Here is a 12,879-nt window from a genome sequence, read left to right as displayed (position 1 = left end):
ATTCAAAATTAATATCAGTATGTAATTTATTTGTGTATACAAATGTAGAAACAAAAGTAAAACCTTATAATTACCACAGTCATACGCAACATACATAAATTATCCTGTTACAAATTCTTTGTACTTTCAGTTGGTGAGAGATCCACTACTAATGAATACATAGAATATTACAAATATTTTCCAAAAATGTTTTCTTTGTGGCAAATGGTAGTCACAGGTGATTACGTTTCAGCATGCACTGTGATTATGTTGGCCTTCATCAGGGCTGGGTGCATCATACTCATTTGGGGAAATACAGTTTGTCATGCACTGAACCTTTTGATCAAAATTAATATTTAGGTTAGTCTGATCTTGACTGTTCTCTGTAGGTAGACGCTAACTGTGCATGGAACTAAGTTCCTGTGGGCAAAGCATCACTCATTGCGGGTACAGTATCTTATATATAATTAATCACATGGAAGCTGCTGGTACCTCAAATTTATTCAATATCCACAAATAGTGAGGACTGTAAAGGTCCATCCCTATCTTCTACACGAGGAGAGTAGTGGTACAGAGGAAACACCATATTGTCAAAATCTGTGAAATCAATATACTGTCGGGAAAATAGATGACCTGTGTGAAGCTGGGAGAGTGAAAGCATTTGATGACCATAGGAGGGAGTTTAACTTGCCAGCAGGACATTACATTGCCTATTACAGGCTAAGTCATGTGGCACGCACAGCGTGGGAAACTGAGTCTGACGAACCCTCTCCAGTAGGGCACAAGACATATTGCTCAGGATGGGTGTGGGTCGCAAAGCTGTGACCCAATGGTATAGGGCACTTAGAATGAGGAGTGCGATAAATATTGAACAATCCAGTTTTAAGTAGCAGGAACACCTGTGTAAAACATTCACGGACAAAGAGTGGGAAAGGATTAAAAGCTTCCCAGTGTCAGTCTCTAGGAACTACAACTTTAAATATATCATTGTAGTGATCTACGTCCGGCATACCTGACTCCCATGAAACTGCATACTGTAAATCTCAGGGTGCCTAGTGTATGTCCAGATGTCATTAGAAGGAGGCGGCCATTTTAAGTCTGACTTGACAGCCCAGCTGTCCCCATACATAAAGTTATCAACCTATAATAGAGCTTTAAGGAGAGGGGTTTTAACTCCATCCACATGTTGGTAGCCAGGAGTACAAGTTAGTTTGATTGGGCAGAAGTTGTGTGCGTCCACAGAAAAAGTACTTTCTTCCACTCAGCTGTGATTATTTTGTTTATTTATTCAGTTGACTGAGCCAGCAGCAGTATGCCACCAGCAATATGGCTGCCTAAGCTGGAACCATCAGGGGCACAAACATGACATTGTAATGCTGTGAAAGGGTCTTAGATAACTATGTATTTACGCTGTTTGGTTTTCCTGGGAAGCTGCGCAGATGGGAGGAGGGAAGTCACAAGTAATGTATTGCAAGCCTGTACCCTCCCCTTCCATCATTAACCCTAGTTTTCAGAGTGGAGATTTGTGTTTGAGAGCAGTATAGGATGCCCAGGGCTATACCAATCTGTATGGATTTTTAGGCCTGGCTTCAAAGTGCAGGTGTCACTTTAGCTTATGTGAGCAACAAAAAATAGCTTTCAGAGTACTACTGAAAGAGAGGATTGGGCTCCACCCTCATTTTGGTATCCCTGAGCACAGGATTTTATTGGGTCTGAATCTGTGTGCTTCCATTAAAAGGATTTCTTGTATTGGATTGCACTTTGTGGTAAAACTGATACTGGCTATATTTGTGTATTATAAAATGTCGTCATATAGGCACTATGCCTGAAATATTTATTGTGAAAAGCATGTATTAAAGTAAATAGTGTACCATTTGCACACCTTTCTAATTTTATGACTGTTTGTCTGATGGTTGCTTTTTGGAAGAACTTATGCTCAATACTGTAGGGCTGAGTTGATTAAGGCGACAAACTATAGGCCTGATTGGTGCACTGGGGGACATTAATTCCTATACCATAGGTCTTGCCTGCTAATTATGCAATGTTATGGCAATGGCAGTTGGTCTAGTTCATACATTGAGAAAAGCATTTGTTAAAGTCAGTAAGCAATTTGTTAAAGCCAGTAAACCTTTAACACTTGTTTGTTATATTGTGTTACAGGCTATAGATGAGTACTTTGTTACATGTGATCTCACAGATTACCATTGTAGGCTTTTGGCATGTGCCACCCTCTCTGACAAACCCTGGGGATTTTCACTATGATGATTCTTGTTAGGCCCTGTTGAGAGGGGTTGTCCATTGTTTTGCATGCTGCATTTATTAACATATTTGTATTATAATGGATGCTAATTTTAGTGCACTTGAATCGGCCGGTGTTGGGTAAGGTGTAAAACCAATGGTTAAAGGGTATAGGCCTTTTCGGTTCATTAGGAAAAGTAACACCAGATTTCATAGTTTTGATGTGTTTATTATGAAATGTTATACCAAAGCTATTAGTGTTGAACTACTCATTGTGAAAAGCGTTTGTTAAAGACAATAGCCCTTTTAGGATGACTTGGTATTACACTGTCGTACATTAACGTACAGTAGGCTTGAGTTGGTTATGGTGACAAGCCAATATCAAAGGGTATAGGTCTGACTGTTTATTATGAAACGTTTTGATAAAGGCAATAGGCCTGGCATATTGATTAAGAATAGCATACATTAAAGTCAATAGACAATTATAGCTTGATTGTTATTACTATGAATTAAAGACTGCAGATCGTTTTTGGTTACATGGAATCTCACGGATTACCATATTAGGCAAGAGTTGAGGTGTTGTTTAGTCTCTGAACTATGCTGGATAAATGTCTATAATTATGATACTAATCCATGGAGGAGCATAAAAGCACTTACAGTAATTTAGCTGAACCCACTACAGCCATACTGTTTTGATTCGACCTCTTGTTGTCCTCAGACAAGGTGACATCACCCTTTCACCCTATTACCAGCCTGAGGAAGACGACGAGATGCCCTTCATTTGTTCACTCTCTGGGGATAATGGCATTATGGGGTGCCACGAGATCCGCCCCCTGCGTGAGCGGGGCCACCAGTGCTGTTTGGACAAGGAGGATTACTATTACTACAACTCCGTCCGGCAGGAGTTCAATGTCAGTGGCATGTGCGTCAACTGGAACCAGTACTACACTGTCTGCGGCACGAGCAACACCAACCCACACAAGGGCGCCATCAACTTTGACAACATCGGTTATGCCTGGATCGTCATCTTTCAGGTGAGAAGGCGGGGGAACAGTGGGTCCAGAAGTGCACAATTGGACGGTATGACGAGGCGAGTAGCGATACTTCTAGTAGTGCTACTGCAGGCAGAACAAGGGTAGGAGGATGCAGTTCTGTGAGTGGTGATAGTTCAGAATGGAACTATGGTGGATCAGTCCCTGAAGTGTTGACACTGTAGGGAAGAAGTAGGAACTTTTGCTCCTTCCAAATGTTGCACTGCAGGGGAGAAGCACCCATTCTGGCAGTGGTACTGGAGGAGAGAAGCTGTCCTTGCAGTGGTCATACTGCATGGTGGGATTTGTGGAGGAGCAGTCCTTCCAGGGGGCGGTACCTCAGGGTAGGACCAAGGGATGATCAGGCCTTTGAGTGATGATACTGCTTGACAGGATCAAGGGAGGAGCACTGCTTCCAAGGCTTGGACTGGTTGAGGTTTCTCATGAGATTTTCTGAAAAGTGGCGTAAGTCATATTGTTATTCAAGTCAGTTGCTTAGTGATGTCTCGTGCTACAAGTAAAGGATCTTTGGATATCACAAACTCTCTAGATTGGCTTTGTGGAGGCCAGATTATTAAAAGTGGGAAAACATAATTATGTTTTTTGGGGACAGAACGCATACTTGGGATATCTTTTAATAAAACATAAACAGTAGTAGCAAAATAATTCTAAGTACAATGTTATTTATTATTATTAAGACTAGCATGTGTAGTATTTGCAGAATAACAGTACTGAATATGTTTTTGCATAACTAAACCCAACTACTTGAGTGAGGTTAGGTGAAAAACAAGTGTTTACAAGCTACACAAGCTTGTACAAACAATGTATTCTAAGGTTGCGACTCCTAAGTAATTCTGGTGTGCGCTCTTAGTTTATTGTACATCAGATATCAGATCAGATTTTTAGACCTGGACTGAGTGATATCCTCTCTGGGGTTGCTGGCAGTCATTTCGGCTTATACTTGGCTTCTAGAAGGCCCTCTTCAGGCCTTTCCAAACAGTTGTGGTTTGCTGTATATAGGGCACCCCCTCTTGTTTAAGAGTCCTGGTGCTGACAGTATAGGACAGGACCAACAAGACTTTGAATCCTGCTAGTTCACCCCATATAGGGATTACACTAAAGGCTAGATTAGCTAAATAGTGTCCTTCCAGGTCAAACACTGTGACATCCCTAGCAATGCTCACTGATTCTTTAGATCTTTCTGCAGCCATTTTGTATACCAGGCCAAGGACCTCTATTCAAGTCTCATTCCTTACACTCTCTCTCTTTTTCTCTCTCCCTCTGCCCACCCTTTGCAGGTGATCACATTGGAGGGATGGGTTGAGATCATGTATTACGTGATGGACGCGCATTCCTTCTACAACTTCATCTACTTCATCCTGCTGATCATAGTGAGTACTGGGGTGACCCTGCACCTGCCTGCGGGCAGAGTTCTCCTGACACCGCGGGGGAGTCTATGGTGATGCCAGGCATGGGGCACATATGCAAATGTGGTAGATGCATCAGACATTGCACTTAAACCAGGAGGACCCACAGGAGCCCAAGTCTGGAGTCTGTCGACATTCCTGGGGTATTTAGTGAGGTAGCAGGGTCTGATGGGCATGTCTTTGATTGGCTGAATCATGACTCTCTTGCTGCATTTCTAATAAATCCATATCTGTGGATTTCTTCTTTGCGACTGAGCCTAGAGTTGAAGGCATGTAGAATACTAGTCTGGAGAGCTCTCTGGGGACTGAGTCCAAAGTAATTTTCCGAAAGAACCATCTATTTGTTAAAGGTATTTATATAGTGCAGAGCTGCCAACTTCTAAAAACGATTTACTGTGTGGGTGAAGGCAGCCAGGCCTGAAGGGGGGGGGGGGGGGGGGGGTTGTTTCTGGAGAAGAAACTGGACCCTGAGTACATTACTGTCTACCTTGTCACTTAGGAGCTTTTCAGATGGTGGGACCATGGAGAGGGGGGTGGGGATTAGTGCATAGCACAGCCTGAGAGACTCTTCTATCCTCCTCCTAACAAAACAACAAGCATTTGCAATGCAATAGGTCTCGCATTTACGCGAGACCTATTGCATAGCAAATGGTAGGCATCACGGACAACGGGAGGGAGGGCGGGCGGTGGGTTTGTAAGGGGAGAAGAAGGCACGGACAACGGGAGGGAGGGCGGGCCGGGGATAAGGCTCGGAAAACGGGAGGGAGGGCGGGCGGGGGGTTGAGAAGGCACAGATGATGGGAGGGTGAGGGGGAAGAAGGCAAGACAACAGGAGGGAGGGAGGGAGTAAAGAAGGCACCAAAGTATGTCGTGCCTTTAGCAGGAGAACCTCATTAAAGAAAATAGTGCTCACAGTCTAAATAACACGTACCGTGTAACAACCGAAGTAAAGAGGCCAGTCGCCATGGAAAGTGACAAATGAAGAGGAGGCAGTACCAATGAGGGACTAACAAGCCTATTGATGAATCAGAAGCAAGGATTTAAGACAGACAATGACACAGGCCAATGGCAAATATGGGCGGAGAGTGGGCAGGGCTTCTATTCCCTCCTCCTCTACAATAAGTCTCGAAAAGACAAGCGCATGCACGCTGGCTCTAAGCATGGCCTAAAAAGTGCTTTTGAGGCTACTGCCAATGTCCTGGTGTGGTTTCTGAACCCAAAATCAACATCGGCTGCGTAGAGCCTCCAAACATGACCTGGATACCCACGCTATGCAAGGGTTTGCAGCTCACCTTGGGTCCTACCATGTGACATTAGCTGTTCACTGGGTGACCATATGGAAGAAGAAGATGTCCTGTGCAACACAGTGGCATTATGTGACACACAGGGGCATTAAGTGAGCTGGCAGGTCTGCTTATGGGATAGAGAGCAAGATGCTTCATATAAATAGAACACAGATTCAAAATTTGTCATTAAGGTGGACTGATGAGCCTTATTCTGATAGGAGAACCAAATTGACTGGACATAGCTTGATTGAGAAATGTAGGTTATCTGATGCGAGGGGTGTCTCTAAGCAGTCTGGCTTTGCCACTCGTAATTCTTTCCCTTCGAGTTGGTGGAAGTTTCTCCTTATGCTAGGTGAGTAATACAGTGTATGGCATGAACTCAGATCTTTAGATCTCCTCTTTCAGGAGGCTGGGTGACGGGTTCAGAGTTCCATCCTACAGGTAGCATGAATGGCAGCACGCCAATCTATGTCGAGGCACGTTTCCTCTATCACACCACCCACCCCCCATGTGTCAAACTGTTGCGCTCTTTCTCAACCCATTTCAGAGTTTTAGGAAAGTGACTTTTCCCCGTCCATAGCTCTTACAAGACTTAGGGGTGGATGATGAAGATTTTTCAACGCGTGCGGTCGCGGCAGGTCCGGCAGAAAGAAGCAGTGCCCTCTTGCGCTGCCGGTGGTGCTGTTAGCACTGATTTTACAGTGCAAGACAAACTCCGGGAGCTAAAAATCAGCACGAGCAGCACAACTTACTGCACTCTGCCGCTCGCGGATGTCCACGGAGCACGGCAGAGATTTTTCGGTACTTAGCGGAGTTCTTCGTAGCAGATCTCCGCAAACTCCACCTAGGCCTACCAAGAACCTGGGGAAACAGGTTTGACACTCTGCATCTGTTCAACTCTTTAGGATTCTGGGCAAATCACTTAATCTCCCCATGCTAAAAAAAAAAATGTGCCCTTGTGTAATGTAACTGGTGCTCACGTAAAATGCTCCAATCCCTTCAGTTCCAGTTCACGCTATATAAAACTGCAAAAACAACAAAAAAACAGCAGGCTGCTATATTTAAACTGCTTCCCCTTCATCAGTCCATGTGAGGGTGCAACGAAGCAGCAGCTAACAACCACCTCTGTTGCTCTCACGCACGTGCCCACCAGCACTGTAGCTTTAATTGCCTCTTTTGAAACCACAGTGTAAATATAGCGGTGTGCTTCTCGGTGGGGAGCAGGGATCCCTGTGAGATGGGAAGCCCAATGATGGAGATTGGTAAATGGGGGGATTTTCTTTATTGATTATTTTCCTTACTAGGACCTCTCTGCCACAGTTTAAAAGTTGGCAGATAAAAAGTCTTTCAAATCCTAGTTTATTAACATAAAATGTGCATTTGCTCGAAACTGAGGATCTAGTTAAATACCCGCAGACGATTGTTCCAAGTCATCATTCTTCGTCAATGCATTTCGATAGCGGAAAGAGGGACCGTGGCACCTGCTTGGCCACCCCCTGCACGGTCAGTCCATTGTACCAGCTGGTTTCACTCACATACAATCCTGGATACACAAAATAAAGATGTTAAACCAGAGATGTCCAAGGTAGGCAAAGGACGGTCTGACCCATATTACATGTTCATAAATTCATGGTATATAAATGTATTATTATCAATAAAAATGGAAGGAGGGTAGAATAACGGAGCCACTCTTAGACCCCCTGGTATATAATAACAAAAACAGACAACAGAAGAGCGGAGCCAGGAATGGTAAAACAGGCAAGAGAGTCACTCTATAGTGATAAAAGAACCCTCACTCACCAACCTAGTTGGTGACATGCTTCATCATTGGGTTCCCACTAGAGAGACCGAATGCCTCTCTGGTGTGCTACAAGGCCTGATTACAGCGGAGCAGGTTTTTTGTGAAAGTGACAGGGCAATAGTGAAAACCAAGTAAGAGGTTAAAATTGTCTTTACCAAACCACAAAGATCATTTATTAGTGGAAGGGTAAGTCAAAAAATAAAAAAGTGAGATGGACGATAGACTGGGTAAATTGACCAGTCACATCACTTATGTGAAAAAAATGTGGTCTACATGTTTCAGCCTCATTGATGCTATTTTGCGAGGCTTTCTTCAGGACCGAACGCCACGGCGGTATGTACACTCTAAGGTACACCCTAACCTGTGGCGACAAAGTGTGACCGCATAACTTACGGTTTTCAGGAACACTTCAGTATTGCTGAAAGCGTTTATTTTCTGTAAGGTAGAAAACATATGCACAGTAACAATGAACAAAGTACATAAACAACAACCATACACCCAGTTCGGTCTGGACTGTTCCCATGAGGCACAGGGTCAAGACTAATTTGCATATGGCTGGGTCTAAACTGGGGTGGCATGGTGAGAAAAAGAACAATGAATTTAACCCAGATCTCTTGACTGGGGGTGAATGTATGATTTATTCAGCATTCTGTCCATCATTTGTATGTGTAGCCCTTTTTATCCTAAGTGGGATGGGTATGGCCAGACATGGATCCCTTGCTCACTGTGCCACTGGATTCAAGCTAGCCTGGCTGACGAAGGGTAATACCCAGAAACCGGTCCCAGGATGCTTGTTTCCGGTCCAGGGAGGACCTGGCTTGGCAGTTCGGTCTCGACTGTTCCCATGAGGCACAGGGTCAAGACTGATTTGCATATGGCTGGATCTAAACTGAGGTGGCATGGTGAGCAAAAGAACAATGGATTTAACCCAGATCTCTTGACTGTGGGTGAATGTATGATTTATTCAGCATTCCGCCAATCATTTGTTTGCGTAGCAAGAATTATGCAGGTCATACTGTCCACTGACTACACAGCCACCAAATTTTGTTTTGCTATAGGTTTGTAATATCAAACGCTAAACACCGTTTGCGTTCTACAAATTCATATTGAATTCAACAATGACTTGGGGTGGTTAATTTGATGACAAAGCAATTAATGCTTTGGCTAAAAAAATAAACATTGTAAAACTTTGTTACAAGATCAGAATGATACCCAAAATCGACCTCCTGACAAGGCTTTTTAACAATAAAATGTCCAACTACACAAGGCTTTTAAATCAAAACAGAACGTGATGCAGAAGGTAGGGGGGTTACCTGTGAAATGGTACAGGCTTCATTGGCCTGGGTTCAAAGGAAGCAAATCAAGATGTGAAGGCTTGAAAGAGCGAGAATGGGTCATTTGTCTTGTGATAGAGCACACATTATATAGTCTTTACACTGCAGTATCTACCCTACGGGACGTTACCACACAGTTAAGTATCACGTAGGCCTTTTTTTGGTACTTCACCATGTAGGTTTTTACCACACTGGTAAGTACTTACATTTTTTTTGTCATAGTTATGTAATAAAAAATGTGGGATTTAAGGGTTAAGGAATGGGTAAGAGTGTGGAGCAGTAAGGGATTTAAAGGGGTTTATTCGTACAGGCCAGATAGGGCTTTTTAGGGTTCAGGCTTTGACAAGGGTACAGGATAGTAAGATTTTTAGGGTACCAAGGGATGGGTAATGGTATGGGGTAGTAAAGGCAGGGCACACATTGGGGGTTACACGCTGGTAGACAGTGTACACCCACTATTTTCACAGAGTAGATGCTGTCCACCTGGCAAGAAGTTGGACCCCACTGAAATATGCTGAACTTGTACCGGTGTAATTTTCAGACACCGGGACATGTTCAGCAGCGCCTGCACGTTGTCTGCTTTCCATTCCCAGCAGAAATGTGCAGGTGGTGAGGGGGCTTTGTTATTTTCACCTCCAGCTGGGCCAAAGATAAAGGCCGAAGTTAAGGGGTCATAATGCCTGCTTTGGCTAAAAGCTGTACCCTAGCTGGGCGCGGTCTGGTGTCTCACACTTAGATTCAAATGCAACGGTGCAGAAACAAAGGCTCACATCTTGTTATCACTTCACTGGTACTTAAGAGAGGCATGCTTTTGACTTTGTTCAGTCCCTGTATATAAGACATATGCTCGCACTGTAAAAATGTTAGATGCCAGTCTATCCAGTATTTACACAAATAAGAATTTAAATGCCACTATTTTATTCCTTTTATCCCGCTACTTATCCCAACGTAGAGTGTGAGAGCGCTTTCCATCACACATAAACATCATACATTGACAATAAATCTTGTAAGTGTATAAATCAATGTGCAAGGTGTGTTATGTAAGACAGTGAGCCAATTGTCCTTTATAGCTTGTATTAGAAGGATTACAATTTATGAACTGCAAGTAACAAAAGGATCTCTATGTTAAAAGCAGTAACCCACTTACCTATCTACATAAAATTTAATATCTGTCATCTGCATCATACATGATGTGCTTAGCATGGGGCATATTAACCCTCTATGATACTTTGATTCAAAACTGGGTCTAGACAAAACACAGATCTCACCATCAAATGCATTAACCTCCAGAGTTATCTTACCATCATTATGTTTCCCTGAGATTTACTGGGCACAGAAAGATCTCTATGGCACGTACCTTATCCCCATGAGATATTTTAAAATGCAGACTGTGCAACCAACTAAGCAGAAGAGATCTATTGCCATGTTTCTCTTTGTTGACAATTTTTTTGTGGCAAAGATTTTTTTTTTAAAGTATTCATGAAGGCCCAGATTTTGCGTCAGGGTTGCACCACTTTTTTGGCGCAACCAGTCAAAAAATCGAATGTGTTAAATCTCGTAATGTGCTTATACGTCCTATGATAGACCTGCTAATCAAATGTGTGAGGTCTTAATATCTGATGTCGATTCTTGTGAGGCCACTTCCTGTGATGTCACATGCCGTGACATCATGCTCTGTGACGTCACGCACCATGATGACACTTACATACTGCCTAACTTGGTTAGTCCCCCTACTTATGTTTTAGGACGTATGCCCTGAGTAAGGGTATTAAGGGTTGTTAAAGGGTTTAGAGATGGCTAAGAGAATTGAGTACAAAGTGTTTTTTAGGGCTCATGAATAGGTAGGAGAATAGGGTAGAAAGTATTTTAAAGTTTCTTTAAGGGTTTAGGGATGATTGAAGTTATAGGGGATAAGGGGTACATTTAAAAGGTTAGTGGAGTGTGAGAACAGAGGAGGGATTGGGGTGGAACCCATTCCCCACCCAAAATAATACATATATTTATGCATGGGCACAAAGGATATAGAGTAAATTGTGAAGGTTTGTAACAGATGGAAAGAGGTGTTTGTTGTGTGATGGTGCATATTTTATTGGCAAGGAGGCACAGGAAGCAAAGAAAGATGTGAAGCTTTGAAACAACAGGAAGGCGGAGTTTGTCGTGTGACGTTAAGGGGGGTCATTAGTGTGGGTACAAGAGATCCAAATCATAAAGAAAGTAATAAAACTGTGACAAAGGAGAAAGGATGGTTAACTGCTTTTGTCAATGGAATGAGTACAAAAGTTACAAAGCAAAACAGAAACCATAAAATATAAGGGCGTGAGCTCCACTCTTTGCAGAATCAGTCACTGCCATAGTTACAACAGATTCAAAGGAAACAAGCATTTGCAATTCAATAGGTCTCACATTTGCAAGAGTTTAAGCTATTGGCATTGTACATGAAAATGCCTTTTATTTATGTGTTTTGAAAACCAATACATAAATAAAAGACATTGTCTTTTACAATGAAAATAGCTCAAACTGCGAGACCTATTGCATTGCAAAGGCTTGTTAGTACGTATTTTTGTTTCCTGGATGTCCATGCCTGTTGCCTCCTCAGTCCAAGCCCTGTGTGTTAAAGGGCAGTGCTCAGCTGTGCAAGCGGCGCCGACAAAGTGAATATGATGAGCGGCGTCTAAAGAAAGGGGTGTGGCCGCCATTAAAGTGAAAACATGGCATGGGGCGCTTTCACCAAAAAAGCATTTGTTTGTAACCTTCACAAACAAATGTTTTTTTTGTAAAAGCGCCCCATGCCATGCTTTCACTTTAATGGTGGCCGTGCCCATTTCTTTAGACCCAGCTCACTGTATTGAGCTTGACAATAAGATGAATACGGCGATCAGCGCCTAAAGAAAGGGGTGCGGCCACCATTAAAGCGAAAGCGTGGCATGGTGCGCTTTAAAACAAAAAAAAGTTTAAAGAAATATTAGCCCGCATAAAGAAAGGCCAGAGGAAATGAAAGGTGCACAGCCGCTATTATAAAAGCGTGCTGTGCTGCTAATTTAAAAACAAATTACGTCGATGAAAAGGTGCAAGTTGGCCACTATTGGTAATAAAAATGTAAAAGCCAGCGCCATGCTGAAACCTAAAGCGCGGGCCCAGAGGCAAAGCGGGCACCCTTGGAAGCATGTTGTGCCTGCAATAGGAGAAAATCATTAAAGAAAATAGTTCTCACAGACTGTAAATAAAACATACAGTGTAACAACACAAGTAAAAGGGCCAGTCCTCATGGGAGGTTACAAATGTAGAAAAGGCGGTACTAAGGAGGGACTACTAAGCCTATTCATTAATCAAAATCAATCATTTAGAAAGGACGGTAACAGGAGCCAATTGAAAAGATAAGCGGAAAATGGGCGGAGCTACATGTCCATACCTGAATACAGCCTGCCTTGTAAAGCAGGGCATGCGCTCCCCAGGCTCAACCTAAAAAACAAAGCTGTGAAACACTGCTGGAATGTCGGTGGGTTGTCTGTGTGATTAGAACTTTGTCAGTCACTGCAGTAAGTGCAAGAACTAGGGAGCAAAACAGGAGGCATAGTGGTGAATTGTTTGATGTTGCAGTGGTGCATGTCTCGCTGCAAGGGGACAGCAGATTCTAAACAAAACGTGATTACATCTTCAGAACAGAATGTGGTATATGGTTCATTGCAATCAGTGCTTGATTTGTAGAAAAGTAAGTTCAGGGCCCTTCTCGGCAGGCCACTGCAGCCTGCATCACTCATTGCCCCTGCCAGCGCTGCTAATGAC

At 43.2% G+C, this 12,879-nt stretch overlaps 1 protein-coding gene across 1 annotated transcript in view; it reads left to right on the top strand.

Moving 5' to 3' along the window:
- The window catches only part of CACNA1I (calcium voltage-gated channel subunit alpha1 I), a 580,458-nt gene that overhangs the window by 167,433 nt on the left and 400,146 nt on the right, over positions 1-12,879 (top strand). The window contains exons 5-6 of the mRNA XM_085601256.1: positions 2,936-3,251; positions 4,547-4,639. Coding sequence (XP_085457382.1) covers positions 2,936-3,251; positions 4,547-4,639 — 409 coding nt within the window. The remainder of the gene's footprint in view (positions 1-2,935; positions 3,252-4,546; positions 4,640-12,879) is intronic.

This window comes from Triturus cristatus, chromosome 4_2 (assembly GCF_964204655.1).
Source record: "Triturus cristatus chromosome 4_2, aTriCri1.1, whole genome shotgun sequence".
NCBI classification, from domain to species: domain Eukaryota; kingdom Metazoa; phylum Chordata; class Amphibia; order Caudata; family Salamandridae; genus Triturus; species Triturus cristatus.
This window is presented reverse-complemented; position numbering and strand designations above follow the sequence as displayed.